This window comes from Camelina sativa, chromosome 20 (genome assembly GCF_030686135.1).
Source record: "Camelina sativa cultivar CO46 ecotype springtype chromosome 20, ASM3068613v1".
Lineage (NCBI taxonomy): Eukaryota > Viridiplantae > Streptophyta > Magnoliopsida > Brassicales > Brassicaceae > Camelina > Camelina sativa.
In genome coordinates, this window is record NC_141899.1 from 10,879,746 (window position 1) to 10,899,788 (window position 20,043).

General features: G+C 35.8%; 2 protein-coding genes and 1 pseudogene across 2 annotated transcripts; 1 reads left to right on the plus strand and 2 right to left on the minus strand.

Annotated features, from left to right (window-relative positions):
• Positions 1 to 9,869: 9,869 nt before the first annotated feature.
• Positions 9,870 to 12,259, minus strand: LOC104772423 (uncharacterized). The gene is made up of 8 exons (XM_087503649.1): positions 12,110 to 12,259; positions 11,757 to 12,022; positions 11,354 to 11,478; positions 10,989 to 11,068; positions 10,697 to 10,890; positions 10,490 to 10,613; positions 10,156 to 10,365; positions 9,870 to 10,076 (listed from the first exon to the last, which is right to left on the minus strand). The coding sequence occupies exons 1-8, from the start codon at positions 12,257 to 12,259 to the stop codon at positions 9,870 to 9,872; spliced, it is 1,356 nt and encodes a 451-aa protein (XP_087359775.1).
• A 475-nt stretch (positions 12,260 to 12,734) lies between these two features.
• Positions 12,735 to 15,934, plus strand: LOC147918701 (uncharacterized; annotated as a pseudogene).
• A 237-nt stretch (positions 15,935 to 16,171) lies between these two features.
• Positions 16,172 to 17,354, minus strand: LOC147918702 (uncharacterized). Its single transcript, XM_087503650.1, has 3 exons — positions 17,344 to 17,354; positions 16,727 to 16,785; positions 16,172 to 16,584 (listed from the first exon to the last, which is right to left on the minus strand). The coding sequence occupies exons 1-3, from the start codon at positions 17,352 to 17,354 to the stop codon at positions 16,172 to 16,174; spliced, it is 483 nt and encodes a 160-aa protein (XP_087359776.1).
• Positions 17,355 to 20,043: the final 2,689 nt, after the last annotated feature.

Genomic DNA, 20,043 nt, shown 5'->3' on the forward strand with positions numbered 1-20,043 from the left:
CGGGGGATATACAACTTATTTGGAGTATGCCGGTTAGTAAAACTTACCAACCGGATAGATTAATCTGGCATTTTACTAAATCGGGGAAATATTCCGTCAAATCGGGTTACCGGTTAGCTCGGGAATTGAATATGGATGTAGAGTATGGGCCGACGTGTACGGCTTTGCGGGCTCAATCGTGGAAACTTGATGTACCCTCCAAGATCCAACACTTTTTTTGGCAGATTGGATCGGGTACTCTACCAGTGCTAGAACGTCTTGCACATCGGGGTGTTCGTTGTGATACCATGTGTAAGAGATGCAATTCTGGAGTGGAAACTATAAATCATGCGCTCTTTGAGTGTCCAAGGTCTCGAGGTGTTTGGGAGTTGTCCTCTGTCCGGATGGACCCAGGGGGTTTTCCATACACATCGATTTATGCGAATTTAGACTTTATTTTTTGGCGGGCGTCTTCGCAATCCGGGGTCTCGGATATAGGCATTCAACTACCTTGGATTATTTGGTCAATTTGGAAAGATAGGAATAAAAAGGTTTTCTAGGGTTTTGAGGTAGAGCCTCTTGAGATTTTGAATCAAGCAGCTACTGATAAATTATTGTGGGAGGAGGCCAAGTCTTACTCAGCGAATTATCTGGAACCTCCGACTTTTGTGGAGGATAGGGCATCCTCTCTCCTATGCCAAATTGATGGTTCATGGAAAGGTACAGACCCCTTCCAGGGTTTGGGTTGGTGGTGTTGCAGTGGAGAGCTTACAACGATCCTGTTGGGTGCACGGAGTCATTATCGGAGTATATCTCCATTACATGCAGAACTACAAGCGCTGATCTGGGCTATGGAGTCTTTACTGGTGGCTGGAGTAGATTGTTAAGCTTTCGAGACGGATAGTGTAGAGTTGTTGGCAATGGTGCAGAAGCCGGAAGATTGGCCGGCTTTTTCTACTCTGTTGGAGGATTTCTCTCTACTTCGGAGTTCCTATCCCTCCTTTTCCCTCACCAAGATTCCACGTGATGCCAACGTCAGAGCCGATTGCCTAGCTCGCTCCTCACGATCTCTACCTTCAGAATCTACGTTTGTAAACTCGTATCCTCCTGTTTGGGCAACCAATCTGGGAGTTTTATTTTAATTATTATAGTTTGGTTGAAAAAAAAAAACTGAAGGATTTATTTTTGGAAGGAATATATTTTGATACATTCTCAAGTAATACAATCACATTTTAATTTAGAAATAAATTGTGTAACAGTAAATATTCTCAAATATACTTGAGAATATATACAAAATCTTTTCATATTATTAATATATAAAGTTAAAAAAAATAAACCTAAGCCTTTAACCATAAACTAAATTAAACATCGCAAAAATTGTAAATCAAATAGAGATAATTTATGAAAAAAAAAATAGTAATTTATGATACAGTACATTAATATCCGCAATCAAAGGTTCAGAATCACAACAACTTATTGAACATACTAATAAAAAAGAAATGTAAGATTACAAATTAAAATTAAAGGTAGCATATTTGGCCGGTAGCACTACTAAGTTGAATCACTATTACAAATTAAAATTAAAGGTAGCATATTTGGCCGGTAGCACTACTAAGTTGAAACACTCTCTTCTTCTTCTGTTCCATCATAATCATCATCATCTGATGTCTCATAACAACAAACTCTGGAAAAAAAGAAAATAATTTATAACTTAAATCACATATGAAATTGATATTAGAAATATTCAATCAACATACTATAAACTTACAGTGCGGGATCTCTAGTAAATTCTTCGACTTCGTCACCAAGAAAAATATATGAACATCTCATTTGAGACATTAGACAATGAGCACCTAAACAATGAAACGTAAGGTTAGATATTATTTTAACATTTTTTATCTGATTTTTATAATAAACTTTGAATAAGAAGATAATACCTTCAAACAAAGAGCTTCTCCAAAACATTAGCATACACATTATTGGTTCACTTTCATAGGTAGGGTTCGCAACTATTCTTTCCAATTTATAAATAAATTCCAAACATGTATAGCACGACAGATTGACAAAAAACTCTCTCTGTTCGCCCTAGCCGCCAGCTATTCCCGAGTCGTCAAGAGTGCTCCCGATCTCCGGCGCCGGTGTAGCTATGGTTTGCCAGCGTCGGACCTTGCCTCCGTTCTGTTGCTCCGCTCGTCTCCCGTCAAATCCAAGCTCGTCTCGTTTCAGTTTCTCTCTCAAACCGCAATTCCGGTTTCCCTTTAGGCGCAAATCCTGCCGTCGTCTGTCTTCTCCGTCTGCTCTTGGCGCTTGTCTTACCGGTCTCTCCGGAGTCTTCCTTTGTACCGGATCTTTCTCCGGCTTTTGCCCAGGTATTGCCGTGTCTCTTCCCGGATCTGGGTTGGTTTTGCTCTCAATGTTGTTTGGGCAAACCGCTCTATCAGACTCAGCTGCTAGTCTCCGTCAGGCGATGCCACGGCCGGCTCTTTTACCGGCTCCACCCCCCTCTTATCCCCCTTCTGTCTCGTTTCCGCCTCGTTTGTCAACCCGAAGTTCCAGCTTCAGATGGGGTCCTGTGGTCCGTCCTTTGCCACCCTTCCGCTCTACTGCCGTGCTGCTTCTTCGGTTATGCTAGGTCTTGTGCCGAGACCCCTGAGGTTGAGTTTTTGGTGGGCGTGGTCCAATACTTCTTGGATTTGTGCTACTGCCTTCCCCTTAGTGGGTTTGAGTTTCTGGTCCCCTAAAAGAGTCTTGATTGACTGCCGTTGTCTTCTATCTGTGAGGACGTTTGGGGTTTGCTTCCTTCTGCTATGGGAGTTATCAGTTTGCGTAAGAATCGGCTATGGTCGAAGATCGTTATGGTTTGGATATACTTCTATCCAACACTTATATGGGATTGGATATACTTCTATCCTTCATCCTTGTTTTGCTTCCTTGTCCAGGTTATTGGAGAATAGCATTCACCTGTCATCCTTGCTTCCAAGGCGTCTAAGCTGCTGCTATTGTATTGCGCAGCCAGCCTCTGTTCTTGAAAGATGCTTTCCAGAGATTTCTTTCTCTGATGTTTTCAACGGCTTAGTTGCTTGGTGCCCTGTCACCTTTGTCTCTGCCGCCCATCCTAGGATTGTCTTGCTGCCCTCTGTGGAAGTTTCATTCTCGTGCAACATCTTCCCTTGTGGTTCGGGTGTTGTCCAAAGTAACCTCTCACTTTTCCGCTCTGCTGTTATCAAGGATCGAGAATTCTGCGATTTTAGTTATTGCCGAAGTGTAAGGAGTATTTTGTTCTATCTTTATGTATGCTTTTATTTTGGCGTTTGGCCTTGTGTTTGCATCAGGGAGTTTGTAGCTTTGGCTCCTTCCTTTGTAACCTTTTCCTCCTTGGAGGATGTTTAGTTTGATATGAAAACTTTGGTGCACAAAAAAAAAAAATTCCAAACATGTTTCACCTACTGCAATACACTCAATCTCCTTGCCACTTAACATGAAAAATAAGAAAATAAATACATTTTTTTTCTCCAATGATGTTTTTTAAAATTGCGAAATAAAAGATTAATTATAAATAATTTTTAAAATAAGTAAAATTACTTACTCGATGTCAATAACAGTAAAAGGAAGAACATTTTTCTGACCATTGTATCCACCTTCATAATCAAGAAAACTAATAAAATGACGTACTCCAACTCGTACCACCATTCCACAAAAATATACAAAAAATAAAAAAGGGAAATGATAAATCATAACAATATGGTGAACATTAAACGATAAACTATTAAAAATTTTTAAAATTGCAAAGCATTATAGGGTTTATTAATTTTACCGACACAACAATTTCTCTCATCTGGTGTAGCATCTTGAAACTTTGTCCCATCTGTTAAATGGAAAAAATTGTTTGAAGACCTGGGAGGTATTGGGCTAATCCGGATTTTGCGTGTAATCAATATTTCGAATGGATTGTTGGAGTTTCTTGACGCTTGCTGGCTTTCTCTAACTTGGAACCTATAAAGAAGAAACCACTGTCCTTGTTCCAATATGTCACTGAATTGATCGAAGTAAACTCGAGCTGGGATTTTAGCATCGATTCTTTTACCCTACATCAAAAATGAGAAGAAAAAAATGATATAAATATAATTTATTAAAAACTTAACATGCAGAACAAAATATTTTCGGATTTTAAATTACCTTCTCATCCACCAAAATCAAACATTTATAGATTGGTTATCTCATTATTATATGTGGTGTCCACAACCGGAGTATTTTGACTGCAATACTCAATCTCTCCTTTGTCTGATTCAATTCCTCTATGTATGCAACCATGTTTATAATTTTTTGGTTCTTTTAGTTGAATAGAAGAATGAAGCTGAAAGATGAGTGGTAAGGGTATATAAGCTTTGGATAGAAAAGTGATAAATGTATTTTTAGAACCCGAAAATGCATGTTTGATGGGAATTGTATCTAAAAGTTCTGACTTTTTCTTATTGGAATGGTAAAAAATTAGAGAATCAAATCTTCCTTCTTTGGAAGTGTGTCATTTTTTTTATTGGACTTGTAGACCTCCATGCATTGGTTTAAATTTAAATATTTACTTAAACAACTCCATAAGTTTTTTTTTCCAAATTTTTTATTATTACCAAATTATATAAATAACTGCAGTTTGTCATGATCAATTGTTATTATATGAATTATAGTATTTTGTATTAAAAATTAAATACAAAGAATATAAACAAAACACAAAAATGCCATAAAATAATTGTAAACAATTCATATAAATGTTAACATGACATAGATAGAAACAGGAAAATGCCTAAAAAGGGTCAAAATCTGTGAGACAGATGCTACCCATTTGATGGACATCTGCCAAACTGCAGCTACTTGAACTCGACGACTTCATCATTTTATCCACTGAGTGTTATAGTTCTTATAAGTAGCTATCATTACTTCTCCAACTTCATCACTATAAACTATAGAAGATTTATACAATTATTAATCTACATAGATCTTTTGCCATAGACGATGATATATGTTATTTTATAAACATAACATAAATTTGTATGTACTAATTGTAAAATTACAATAAATTTTAAAACAGCAAATAATAGTTACAGATAAGGACAAATCATAAACTGAAAATAAATGAATGGGTAGTGTTTGGTACCTAATTGAACAATTACACCATATTTAAATAAGTAATTATGGATATTAGATTTAATTACACCATAAAAATAACCTTCATTTTAAGTAAATTTAACAACATAGTACCACTCCACATAATAAGCGAGATTGTTTCACAACGACAAAAGTTCATTCAAGTTCTAGAATTTTAAAAGATAGATGCATAAAACAAAACATAGAAAATGATATTCGTCATTGATCCCCTTATAGCATATCTTCCTCAGACGTCCTTTTCATGTGCCATGACTTATGTTAAATAATGGCGGACAGCAAATTCAGAGCTGGAGATAAAACTCAATGTAAGTGTAAAATATAATTTTAAAAATATAAATCTTACTTTGCTTTGTGATTTTTCAAACCCTCAATATGCCGTTGAATTGATAGTCTTGAAGAGCCATTACAATTGACAATGCATGGTGCACCTACAAAACAAAAAGATATATTCAATACTCTATAAATCAATCTTATTACAAAATGTAAGGAAAAAGAACATACCTTCACTAACACCAAGTTTCCAAAATCTTAAAACACAAAACACTGGATCGGTTTTATATGTAAGATGACATCCGTTGAGTCTCCAATAATGCATGAAATATGAAGCATAATCCCTCTTAGCACAACACTTGAGAGTTTGATTCCTATGTTTATAGTAAATCAATGTAATTGCTTATTTAGATTTAAGTATATCCTAAGCTATAAACACTTGAGACCACGGCAAAAATATTAGAAATATATTACCTGTCATTCAAGAGAGTGAAGACTACTTCATCATAGTCGTCCGCTATCCCATTTTTGGCACTTGCACTTCCAAAGATTCTTCTCTGTTTCACATCAATTATACATCCAAAGAGATCTAAAACGCAATAAATGTTTCCGCTTTGAAAGGAAAGAAATGATTGGGACTCAAATCGGTGAGAATGAACATTTATGTATCCTCCGAAGTTTTGATCTGGTAAGGATGTGTTGTGTTTCGATCCTTGAGTGTTGGTTTGATGACATTAAAATTGGATATTGAATACCATTCTCCATCATTGATATACTTTGGAATTTCTTTCATCAGTGGTGTGTGGATAATAGTTGCTTCAATGGTGTTACCCTTGCATGTACAAAAAAAAAATTGAATCAGATATTTTATTAAATAAGTACATGCATGAATAATTGGCTATACACTGGGTATACAAAATAAACCCACTCTTCGTTATTTTTTACCTTTTGATCGACCAACAGCATCACCCTTTTCGTGAAGAAATCCCGGGTAAACCAAGTGCTCAAGACCTTTGCGTGTATCCTCCAATCTGTCCTTCCCGGATGCAAAGCAGAAATTGGTGTTGTTGCCATGGAAATCTCTGCTGGTAATATTTTTAATCTAAGAGTTTTTTTAGAAGGGTTTTTTGGTGATGGGAAACTGAAAGGTGTTATTAGTATCTTTATAAAAATATGAAAAGACCTTTCACTTCATTTTATCAAAAGTTGCGACTGGTAGATTTTTCAATATTTTTAAGTTGTTTCATAAATGATAATATATGATTTTTGGTAAGTAAATTTTAAGAAATATCAAAAAAAAAAAAAACAAACTGGAAGAAATATTCTAGAAAATCTTAAAACATATTAAGAAATCATTCTTCTAGTAATCCTCTAGCCAAACACGCTTCCTTGTAAGAGTCATAGACCACACCATTAAACATCCTCAAATCTTCATCACATCTTGGTCATTTCAGAAAATGGAAAAGAAGTTGCAAATGAACATGACCATCAAACTTACTTGGAATATAAGATGTGCTAGTATTCGATACTGCCCTAATACTTCTGATCCAACATTTTTCTTCTGGATTCCAAGTAAAGAACTGAGGTATATCCTCAAACGTGAGTTCTCTTGCTTCAGATGAGTAGTGGTTTAGATCAAACCAAGCTAGAAGCAGTGGATCTTGGATGTCTTTCATTTTTTTGGATAAGGAAAGGTATATGCCAGTAATGCTTTTGTTCATTGTTTCAGTTTGGATTTATATAAGTTAGGCATCTAGGGTTTGTGTGGTTAAAAAAAAATAAAACCACAATTAATCTTTTTGGAAGAAATAATATTCTCTGCAATATTATACTACCAAAATTTCAAAGTATTAGTAAATCTTAACATCCAAATAAGCAAAGTAGTTGATTCCTACTTAATAGTAAATCTTAACATCCTATTAAGCACGAAATCTCGAAGTATAATTAAATCTTAACAACCTAAAGACGCAAAGTAGTTGTGTCCTATACAAATTACCTACTAAATAAATATCAAGGTTTTGTTTATTTTAGGGAATTAATTTTTAATTATGAAAATGTAAGAGTAGTCTTTAATTATGTAAATTATATTTAAATAAGTAAATCAAAATATACCAAAAAGGTAACTGAAAATTGAGTTATTGAGATTCGCTTAATTTGTTCGTATTTGGGTAAAAGAGAAATTGTCGGGATTTGTTTTGATGTTTGATATAATAATAAACTTGCCTAATTTTAATAAAGAAACCATAGTATATTAAACATAAACAAAAAAAAATAACATACCAAAAGAAACACGGTAAGGCAATTTGAAAAGAAACAACAAAAAAAAACAAAGTGTTGACACTTGAGATTTGAATAAGCGAAACTATCTCTCTTATTGTGTTATTTCGTTTGTTGTCCTTCTTAAAAGTCATAGTTGTCATCATCATGATCTCTGTTGAAAGATATTCTGAAACAAAAAAAATACAATTGTTAGTAATAAGTATATTGTAAAATAAACTTTAAGATACTCATATTAACAGGATACCTGTTTCTAAAATCATAGACTTATGTATACGGTGGATCAATTATAATAGTAGACATTCGAGGAACACTCTCAAGTTCGATTTTGTCACCTATAATTTGAATATTTCATGAAGGAATAAATTATCAAAAAATTAAATTGACATCATGGACTTAAGAAATATACCATTTATAGAATACTTAGGCTTCCAAAAACACAGTACACCTATAATAGGAATTGTGAAGCTTTGAACCCAGTTGCAACTAAAATAGTCAGCATGTTCATTGTAAGCTAGACAATGAATCTCTTTGTAGCTAGAAAATTAAGGATTTGAGTAAATATCAAATTTTAAACGACATCTATATACATGATTTTCTTAAAAAAAGTTGTGAATTTAGGGAATTACTTTTCATTAATAAGATAAAAACGTGTCACCATGTCCATCCCATTAAATTGCATAGATGATTCTTCGTCGAGATACCTAATAGGCTGCACGTGGACTATTCGACCCATAATTTCTGCAAGTGAAAAGTTTAGTTGGTCAAAAATGATGTTTGGAAAATAATACCAATGCAGTACACAAATTAGAAATAATTATTTGATTAGATATCTATTAATACCTAAACAATTGTTTCTGTCGGCATGATAACCATAAAAAAATGTATCCCATGAAACATAGTCGATGAAATGATTGGTGGACCTTGCTTCAGTGTATTCAACTCTGGTTTCTTCCTTGAATAGTATGCGACGACTAACATAGGGCAAACTGATAAGCCTTGTGTTGTTGACCACTTGAAAAAGTTGTTATGATTTTCCAAGCATTTTCTTCTATATAATCTGTGAAATAATGGATCAAGTGATTTGGAATGGTTGCGATCATTTTATCACCCTGTTTGATGTAAATATATAAAAGGAAGAACAAAATTTTAGAACATAGTGAAATTTACAATGATGTTTAAAAATAGAGAAATTTAATAAACACATAATACTATGACTTACAAAGATATCACAAACAATCATTTCAATACAGTCATCTTCTTCATCTGTTTTTCGCCATTTCCGAAGAACCTTGACACAAATACGACCATAAGAATCCCATGTATATATGTTACGTAGACGATGAAAGCCGAGATTCATAATATCAGATAAAGAAGGAAGAGAAATCTTATTTTTGGAAGGATTTTAAAGCAGAGTGCAAAAGGTGAATAGCAAGTATTGCAAAGGGAATATTATATATAGAGTTAAAGAGGCATATGGAGTTACTCTGATTCACCTAATTTGTTCGTATTTGAGTAAAAGAGTAATTCTCGGGATTTTTTTTGTTTATTCTAGTTAACAAAATAAAATTGAACTATATTTTAGTTGTAAACATGCACAGTACCAGTTATGATATCATAACAGTAGAAATTAAAGCGCAACTATAAAAGCCAAACTCTGTTATTCAATCTAAAAGCAATGATACGGAAGAACCGAGCAAATGTGTCACATGCAGATCCAACAGCTGTGAATGTGATGATGGCTTGCATGAATGTGATGTTGGATTCCATGAATGTTTTTGTTCAAAGAGAAGAACCGAAACATTTTGGATTCAATGTTTTTGTTCAAAGAGAATATTCACTCATTTAGGACTCATTGTATTAAAGTGAAGGTTGACTTGCCATTAACGATATAAAGTTATTAGTAATAATGAATTAAACAGAGATGTATACATTGAATAATTGTTTACACACATATATACACAAGTAAATAACTTTATTATGATGGTTATATTTAACAATATTTTATGTATAATCTGTATAGAAGATAGAGATAGTAAATCATATTTCCGGAAAGTAATATAACAACGAAATCATAGTTATAATTTTATTCAATAATGAAATCATAAAAAAATTAAAATCGTAAACCATAACCAATGTCAAATTTAGAAAATCTCAAAGTAGATAATAAAAATCAAAGGACATTAATTCAACAAATGATTGAGTTCCTTAGAAACACCAGCAGCATTCACATCTTCCAATTCAACCAACTTAGAACAATTTTTTTTGGATGTAGATGATTGGTCATCTCTTTCCATCGCGTTTGATGAACCTCTTTTTGAAGATGGTGTGGAAGAGGTTGAAGCATCGACATCAGGTGACTCACCGCTTTCAGTAAGCATTAAAGAACCCTACAAACACAAATGTTCAAATTATAAGTCAAAATTTTATATTCGCCAATCAAATTATCTGTAGATAAAATGTTAATACCTGACCACCAGATAACATTGAAGAAGGATCTACATATGTGTCTGAAGGGAAAATCCCAAGATCACATTTTTTCTCGTTAGAGCACAATGCAGCCACGTTGTAAGTGGTGGAGTTACCCCTAATATGTTTTGGCTCGATAGAAAGGAGAAACTCGAATGTCTGCCCTTCTAAAGCTTTAACTTCGGGAGGGATAGATTCAGGATCCTCTAGCTATTATAGATATAAGTAAAGTTATACAGATTATACATAAAAGACTGTTAAATATGACTATACAATTTTAGTTAGTTTACAAAATATTATAAACAAATAGACGTCTATAAAGATGCATAATTACCAACTCGTATCTATTGTTGAAGAGTTCTGAAGATTGCATTCCAACCATATCGGCAGTGAAGCTTTCAAACACCATACACTTTGATTCTCCAGTTTCGTCTTTGATTTTTAGATAAATCCAGAACCTAAAATTTTTTAATGTTCACCGAAACTTTTTTTTTTTTTTAGTATTATATACATTTGTTGGAAATTGGTATAAGAATCTTACTTGGGGGAGACATTTGTTGTATACTCTTTGCAATGCTCACAAAAAAACTTTGGTGATGGTTTTTGCTTTTCATCTTCCATCTTAATGCCTTGCTCCACAATAGTCTTTTTGTTGCATTTCTTACATGCAATGTAGACCCAACCATAGTCTCTATCGACTTCCAATACTGTACAGACGGTACCACACATCCCTACCTATAAAGATTTATTTTTTAAAAAATTTAGTAAATTAATAATAATGCAATGGATAAAGAATATGTTAAGCAATAGTATACTTCAAAGGCATGACTAACTTCTTGGATAGTTTTCACAGGGTATTCTTCTAATTCTTCATTTTTAGGTTTTCCCCAAAACACTTTCTTTTGCAATGAATCTATGATCATCAATTGCAAGCCATCGTTGGAAAACCAAAGATTCAAGTTGTACGGGTTATTGAACATCAACAATAAACAATAATATATATAAAAGTATATGACGAAAGAAACTGACTTCATTCTTAGTTCTTGAACTTCAGAAATTACTGGATTGATTATAACTTTTGACCAGTCCCACTGATTTTGAACACTCCAGACATCTGTAAAAATGATTGTTTGAATAAAATATCCCTAATAATAATTTGGAATCATGTAAATATGTTGGAGAGATGGAAAATACGTACCATTGTAGAAATTGACTTTAGCAAACCTTATTAAGCAGAAAACAATACCATCGGTAGACTCGTGGCATGCTTTACTTATTATTTGTGAGCAAGTACCCCAAAGAGTACACAAAACATGTGTATCCCTATGTGAAAAGGTAATATACTATAATAATTAGATGATGTTTTGCAATATTTTTCAGGTGCAATAAAATTGGAAAACAGATAATAGATCAAAATCAAAACTTACTCAGCATTTCTCAAGTGGAAGTTGATTTTGGCAGTTGGTTTGTTAGTTGAAGTTATTTCTTTAATTTCACCACAATCGACAACTTGACCAAAGAAATCTGAGATAAAACATTTTGGTTAGTTTAGAACAATAAAGTAGGACATATCATTCTTAAAAGTAATATGATAAACGTACCGAATAGCAAACTTTCTTTTTTGTTTCCCGGCAAGCACAGCATCATAAGATGCTAATGAAAGAAACATATCATCAGATATGTTATCAGCAGGGTTTACACTTGTTCTGGATGTGAGCACAATCTTCCATTTCAATTCAAATAGCTTGAAAGCACCATAAGTAGGAGATAAATTAAAAGTTGAAATTAGGATCCAACTCCCTTCTTTGAGTTTCCCTTCAAAGGCCCTGATCTGGTCCTTTTTCATAGTAGCAGCTATCTTATCACCCTACAAAATATTGAAATATATTTTATATTTGGTAGAAAAAAATAAGTATATATGAGGACGATAAGAATAAAATGAATGATTACTAACAGCAGAATCTACTAAAAACATTTTAATGGTTTTTCCGATTTTAACATTGTAATGCCTCCATAGATGCAATATCTTGACTTGTATAAGCCAGTTGACTCTATAGTGCCTGAGTGACTTTAGAGGGGAAATAGGAAGAGGTGAGGTTAACATTTTAGTTTGTTAAGCTATGGTTGTGTATGGAAATGTATTTCTTTGAAGAATGAGTATGTTTTTATATAATATTTACGATTGTGTATAGAATATTCACACCGATAATTAAGCTGGTATTGGTTTAATGATCCGTTAATATCAAGAGGAATAAAGATCTCTATACTAAAAGCATTTAAGGTATATTTTACCTTTAAAGAGAATATCAGTTACCATATATTGTAGAAATAATATTGATCTTCCTTATATTCTAAATTTAAAGTTACGTTATGAATACGTGGAATTTTTTTGTTTTTTTTAGTCGTTTAAAAAAGAATATATGGTAACTATCATAATCGGTTTATATATTTATGAAATTAATTTAATGATAGTATTTGTCGATTACGCTAAATTCACAAAGAATGCGGGATTTTTTTATTAGTAAGATCTATAACAAAAATTTTGATGGTAAATTTGAGATATTTATGGAATTGATTTAATGGTAGTATTTGTCGATTATGATAAACTCACAAATAATGCGGGATTCTTTAGTAGTAAGATCTCTAACAAATATTTTTGATGGTAGATTTGAGATATTTATGGAATTGATTTGAGATATATATGTCGATCAAGATAAATTAGTAAAGAATCCGGGATTTCAAACAAACAAGAGGAGATGTCACGTTCAATGATGGGTCTTTTCTCTATGTTGGAGGAGAAGAGTATAAAGCGATGTTGATTGATCCGGACTTGATGACTTGGTCAATTTTCGACGAGTTCTGCGCTGAGAATGAAGTATCGGAGGTAGTAGAACAAGTATGGTACAAGCTTCCAAAAGAAGATATGTCTGCAGCAAGAGCTATGGAAACAGACAGAGATAGTGGGATAAGGAAGTTGTGTGCTGAAGCTGAGAGTGGTGGCGAAGTCGACATATTCATACAACAAGCTGTGTCTCAACCCTCTCTTATGTTCCCTCTGTCTCAACCTGATGATCAGTGTGATGTTGAAGTGCCTGAGATGTCTGATGAAGAGAATGAAGGAGATAAAAACGATGATGTTGATGAGGAGCAAGGACAAGATCAGGGACAAGATCAAGGAAAAGATCAAGGAGATGATCCTATAGAAGTTGTTGGGGGTGAGCATGATCCTCTATTTAGTGCTTTTTACGAAGAGATTAATAGGGAATCTGAGAGACAAGATCAGCGAGAGGTTGATGTAGAAGCTGCTCGTTACGAAGCTGAGGAAGAAGCTGCTCGTCAGGCTGCAGAAGATGCTGTGCGTGAAGAAGAGGAGGAAGAATTTGAGAGGCAATGCATGGATGCTGAGCTTCCAAAACCTGCTGTGGACACATATGAAGAATGGGATGCTTTTGACCGGTATGAAAGAGAAGTATTAAGAGCTAGTTACTCAAAGGATAAGCCACCTTACTTGTGGATTAAGCAAATGTTTCGTAATGGAGAGGAGTTCAAGGATCAGCTTTTAAGATATGTATTGAAGATGAATTATGATGTAAAGCTTTGTAAATGGGGTCAGACACAGTTGGCGGCGATTTGCAGACATGATAAATGTCCTTGGAAGATCTTTTGTTCTGTGGATAAGCGGGTAGGGAGATGGTCAGTGAAGACATTGGTTGATATCCATAACCATTCCGTGAGTGGGAAAGCAAGGATGTTGAAACAGGGTGTAATTGGAAGGTTATTCAGAGAAGAAGCAAGAAGAAGGCCGTCTCTGAGTTGGACTGACATCAAGGATGAGATCATGATGAGGTACACGATCTCAGTCTCTAAGTGGATTTGCCAAAAAGCAAGGAGGATAGCGTTTGATTTGGTGATACAAACACAAAGACAACAGTTTGCAAAGTTGTGGGACTACGAGAGAGAGCTGAAGAGGTCTAACGAGGGTACTCACACAGAGATAGTCACCATTCCGCAGGCTAGTGGTAAGCAACAATTTGACAAGTTCTATGTCTGTTTTGCGGCGCTAAGAAGAACATGGAAGAATTGTTGTCGTCCTATTATAGGACTTGATGGAGCATTTCTGAAATGGGAATTGAAAGGTGAGATACTAGCAGCTGTTGGAAGGGATGCAGACAATAGGATTTATCCTATTGCTTGGGCAATAGTCAGAGTTGAGGACAATGAGTCATGGTCTTGGTTTGTTGATAAGCTGAAGAATGATTTGGATTTGGGAGTTGGTGATGGATTGACTGTTATGTCAGACAAGCAGAAGGGGTTAATCAATGCAGTTGGGGATTTGCTTCCAAATGCAGAGCATAGGCATTGTGCTCGACACATATATGCCAATTGGAAGAAGGTTTATGGTGACTACACACATGAGAGCTTTTTCTGGGCCATCACATACAGTTCAACAGTAGGGGATTTCACTTATAATATGGAAGCTTTGAAAGTATATGATCCACCTGCAGCTGAGGATTTGATGAAAATAGAACCGAGGACATGGTGCAGGGCTTTTTTCAGTTACCATTCTAGCTGTGAGGATGTTTGCAACAATCTCTCGGAGAGTTTCAACCGAACAATCAAGGACGCCAAGAAGTTACCGGTTATTAATATGCTTGAGGAAGTCAGGAGAATATCCATGAAGCGCATAACTAAGCTGTCCGGTAAGACGATGAAATGTATTATGCGGTTTCCTCCAAAAATTATGGAGATACTTGAAGCCAACCGCAAGTCAGCTAAGTTTTGCTCAGTCCTCAAAAGTGGTGAGACCAAGTATGAGGTGTTAGAGGGTTCTGGTAGCTTCCGTGTCAACCTCCTTCAGAGAGAATGTGCTTGCAACCAGTGGAAGCTCACATGCATACCTTGTCCACATGCGATCTATGTCATCACAGAACACAATCGTGACCCAGAAGAGTAAGTAACTTTGAACTTCTTCTTTATGTTTAACTACGAATATTGTCAAAAGATGTGATTATCGACTAATGTAATGTTTTATGTGTAGCTATGTTGATAGACATTTACAAACAGATGTCTGGCAAGATACATATAAGGAGAACACTGAACCTGTAAATGGTGAAAGGTTGTGGCAGAGAACGGGCAAAGGACCAATTGAAGTGCCTGATAAGAGGAAAAAACGAGGACGCCCAAAGAAGTTTAATAGGATAAAGGAGCCAGGTGAATCATCAACTAATCCAACTAAGCTTACAAGAGAAGGTAAAACTGTGACTTGTAGCAACTGTAAACAAATGGGTCACAATAAGGGAACCTGCAAACAACAAACAGTCCACTTACCTCCTCCACGCAAAAGGGGCAGACCACGAAAAAGTCTGGTATGTAATCTGACTAAGATGTGAATGAATGATGATAGCTTGATTTATTATAAGAATGTGATATCATGGTTGTTATAGGATAATGATGATCCTTGGAGCATCCACAATGCACCAAAGAGGTGGAAGCCTGCTCAAAGCCAATCGACACCACCTGTTACACGAAGTCAATCTGCACAAAACCAAGAAGTTCCGCAGCATTCAAGTTCAAGTGCTCCACCAGCAACAAAAAGAGTGGTACAGGACGTGCACGTGGTCGTCCTCCAGGACGTGGAAATGGTTGTGGCAAGGCGAAAGGCAAAGGTCGTGGCAAGGGTGGCAAGGACGACGATGCTCCAAAACTGCCGGTCTTTTTTATGTCTCCTTGGTCTGATAAGGTGTTTGATGTTTGGCGGCCTGAGAAAAAGTCAGATTAATCTATCTATGTTTTAAACTCACTTGTAGGATGATTTCAGGTTGGATGTTGTCTTTGTTTTCGTAGGATCCTGTTTTTTTTTTTGGTGCTAGGATCCTGCTTTCGTTCAAACTAACGGCAATGAATGACATTACAAGTTTTTGGATTTGATTTTTTTTGGATTTCATTGATAAGATTAGAGTTACAAACACACAAATGTAAACTGAAAACAACAACAACGAAACCTTCCCAACATAACCTACTTCCCCATTGCAAGAATCATCCCAATTACAACAATGAAACCGACCCAAGACAGCAAGATGAACTGTCGAAGCATGTTTTCCCTCTCAATAGCTGCCATTACTGAATTTTCAAGCTTCTTCTTCTCTTCATCCTCTGTCGAACCACTCACCCTTTCTTCATTCATTGCCCTAAGAGTTTCTTTCAGCTGCTTGATCTCATCTCTAGCCTCTAGTAGGCTCGCCTTCTGCCACCCATATGGTGAGTGTTCATCTGCCCACCTAAAGAATCCATGAACAACACATTTATAGAATCTTCTACCCGGATTGTCATTGGTCCATGACTTTGCAACAATCGTAACTCTACCACACGTGCTACAAAGAGGACCCCAGCTCTTGCTCGAATTCGCATCAGACCCTGAACCTTGGCTCACTATTCTTTCAAACCAAATTTGATTTTGTGATTTTTTAAGCTTCTAGGGTTCTTAGACTTGTGAAATTGATTTGGGGAAGAAGAAGAGGGCAACAATGTCCTTTAGTTGCCTCTTATTAAGCACGTGGGTTAATCTTTTAACCATGGTTTACGATTCCGTTATTAGATTTAACAGGCGTTAAGGCGTAAGCATCGATCTTCCTTCAGAAATTAAACCATAATTTTTAAGGACAATAAAAATTAAACCAAGTATTAATCTTCCAATTTAATAACTACAGGTATTAAACTTCCAGAAAAAATAGATGGCGTATTTTTCGGGTATTTTCCCTCATATTTGTTTGAAATCTTATTATTAAAATATAGGTAGTGGTAGATGTTATTTATCCGTTTTAATTTTCTAGTTTGTGAATATGGGCCGCATGGCCCGGCCCAATGATATAGGTAAACGATTAGATTTGAAAATAACGGTTAAGATGTAGTTTACTTGAACGGTCAGGATTAAATTTAAAGATTCAAAATAAGAAAACTGGTCAATAGGATCCGCGTGTTTATCCGTTTAGGGAATGTGAAATTTTGTCATTACCTTTTAATTAAATCAATTATTTATTAATAAATCCAATGATATACCCTTGTAATTTCTTACAAAACAAAGGTTTATTGATTAAACGACTTTACAAATAATAGTATGGATGCAAAAAAATTATATAAAAAAGGGTTGTCTTTTTTTTTGTCAACAATATATATAACTGCCAAAGTAACCATACTATCATCTTTTTTACCAAAAGATATAAAACTGTTTGATTTAATATGTGCCTAATTTTTTTTCTTTTTTTTTGGTCAAGAGATAATAAGTGCCTAACTTTCTAACAACAATACTATATCCCATATATATATACTAGATATTTACCCGTGGTACTAACTATATATGTAACTAATGTTTAATTTATACTTTTTAAATGTACAACCTTACAAATATAAATATTTAAGTTAGTATAGAAATTAGAAAGTATTTTGTTAGTAGTATAGAATTCCTACGTGTACTAAAAGTAGGAATGTTATATCGATCACAAATACTTAACTATGTATGTTTTGTTCATATATTTATAGAAAAGTATATGTTATATTCATAAAATGTAAACAAACAATAAACTAATAGACCCGTGGTTCAACCAGTCCGACTAATTGATCCAGTAACCCAAAAGAATTCCGGTTCACCTTCCGGTCCGGTTTTAAAATCAATATCGTTTATTAATTGGAAACTTTATATTAATTAAATTAATTATAAACTTAATAATTAATGTTAAAGGGAGTGATTCCGATTGTTTTGGAAATTTTATTAGGATAGAAAATCTTTTTTTCAAAATCAAAACTTAATATTAATTAATTAAATAAAAATAAATTAATAATTAATGCTAATGGCATGGTTGTAAATAGTACTCAACTTCAAAATTTATTTGTTAAATGTTTAAAAAAATGTATATATATATATATATATATATATTATTAAAAATATATCCCATATTTTGACGACGTTGAAACTTCGATTGTTGGGAATAGTTCCATTCAGGTTTTCAGATCTTGGAATAAAAGGCAGATTGAAGGTACAATGCTAGATTTGTTGCTTGTCGTATCAGTAGAGTCGTTTAGCAAACAGATTGGTTTTGTTCTTGTTATGCGTATATATGAATATTAGGGACATCCTCTAATTGTTTTTTTTTTCATTAAGATGACTTGAAGAAAAAAGTTGAAACAAAGTTTAATGAGCTCGGGGATATGTGTGAAAGAGGTGAGCTTGAGCCCGAAGCAGCTTATGAGCTTTTTAAGGAATTCGAAGATGAGATGGTAGTTCAGTATGGAGATCAAATGGAAGCTGAGGGTCCTCCCCAATTTAGTGAAACGGATGCTTCCGATAGGAATACCGACTTGGATGATCCCCCCGGTAAAGGCCCAATCCTCAGGTGGCAATCGAGGATAGTTTTTGCTCCTGGAGGCGGTGCGTGGCATCCAAAGAACAGGAAAGTTAAAATGTCTGTTACAGTGAAAGAGCTCGGGCTCTCAAAGCATCAGTGTTAGGGGTAGATCCTCACCCTAACAAGAATCCCGGTCCAGAGAAAAGCCCACAATAACTCTCCTAAGGAGGAGGGGTATTTTGGTCTTTTTGGAGGGACGAACCGACAAGATTCCCTATAAAGGGTAGGCGTACGGCCTTCGAAGCGGGGATCGCAGAAAAGGCAAGAGAATTCGTCTAGCAAGTACAAGGTTTCAACCCATCCAGCAAGAGTCGACGAGCTAGCAGCTCGTCCTTTATTCTCGTCCATTCTTGTAACTCGTCTAGGTTGTGTTGTAACCCGTCTTTTGTGCCTCGGCACCGATTGAATAGAAGGGAACTTCGACCTCCTTTTTACCAAACTAAAACACTCTAATTGTAACTGATTTGGGCATCAACAATTTGGCGCGCCAGGTAGGGGGAGCCAAGACAAATTTCTCTGACAAAAATTGAAGAACGGACTTACGACGACTAGACAAGATGACAACAGCCGACAAAGAAGGAAACAAGGAAGCTGGTTCGTCAGGGGGAACGACTACTCCAGCAATGGATCAAGCGGAGCAAACAGTCCTCCCAACACCGGACGCTCCAAGGAAGGTCGTAACAGTAGAAAGCCCGGAGACATTCATCATAGCAACCAACTTAACGACCCCGACGACCACAGAACCAACGCAGGTTCCTACGCAACTCACTTTGCTCAATAGTCAGCCCGTCTCCAGCATCGACGAGCTGTTCCGCGGAATCTTAACACGTCTCTACCAACAAGAAGATGGAAACCAACGACCGGTTGGACGCGCTCACCGTAGCCCAGGTCAATTCCCAAGATGAGATCAACCATCTTCACAACGTCTGGCACAACCCGATGAATTTTCTCTCGGCAAGAGTAACGCCAGGATCGCGTACGCAAACCAGTGGACTGGAGTGTAACCCTGCCTCACACGCATTAACGAACAAAGCGGCGAAGTAGCAGGTCGGACAAACGACGCCGAACTAAGAGAGATTAGGGAAAAGATGAAAGAAATGGAAACAATATTCCATAAAGCAACGAGCAAGGCACCTGAGGTCGAACTCATGCTCGAAGCAACGCAACGACCTCCATTCTCTCGGAGACTCGCTTCAACAGCAGTAAAGCAAGCGGTCAAACCAAGGTTAGGTTACTATGACAGAACGGTCGATCCACGAGATTTTCTGCTCACCTTCGGCGTGGCCCTCGGCCCATTACAGTTCAGCTCGGCAGAATACGACGCTAGGGCCTGTCAAGTATTTGCCGAGCACCTAACGGAACCGCTTTGAGCTGGTTCTCGCGACTTCCGTCTGGATCAATCGACAATATCAAAGAGCTGATAACCGAGTTCTTGAAGCAATTCTCGGTTCTGATGGAGAATAAGAATTCCCACGCCGACTTGTACGCT

Coding starts and splice junctions, on each gene's coding strand:
- LOC104772423 (XM_087503649.1), bottom strand. CDS start 12,259: ATGTTAACCTCACCTCTTCCTATTTCCCCTCTAAAGTCACTCAGGCAC. Junction 12,023..12,109: donor TGTTTTTAGTAGATTCTGCT/GTTAGTAATCAT, acceptor AATATTTTGTAG/GGTGATAAGATAGCTGCTAC. Junction 10,614..10,696: donor ACAACAAATGTCTCCCCCAA/GTAAGATTCTTA, acceptor AAAAAATTTTAG/GTTCTGGATTTATCTAAAAA.
- LOC147918702 (XM_087503650.1), bottom strand. Junction 16,585..16,726: donor TAACGGAATCGTAAACCATG/GTTAAAAGATTA, acceptor TTGAAAGAATAG/TGAGCCAAGGTTCAGGGTCT.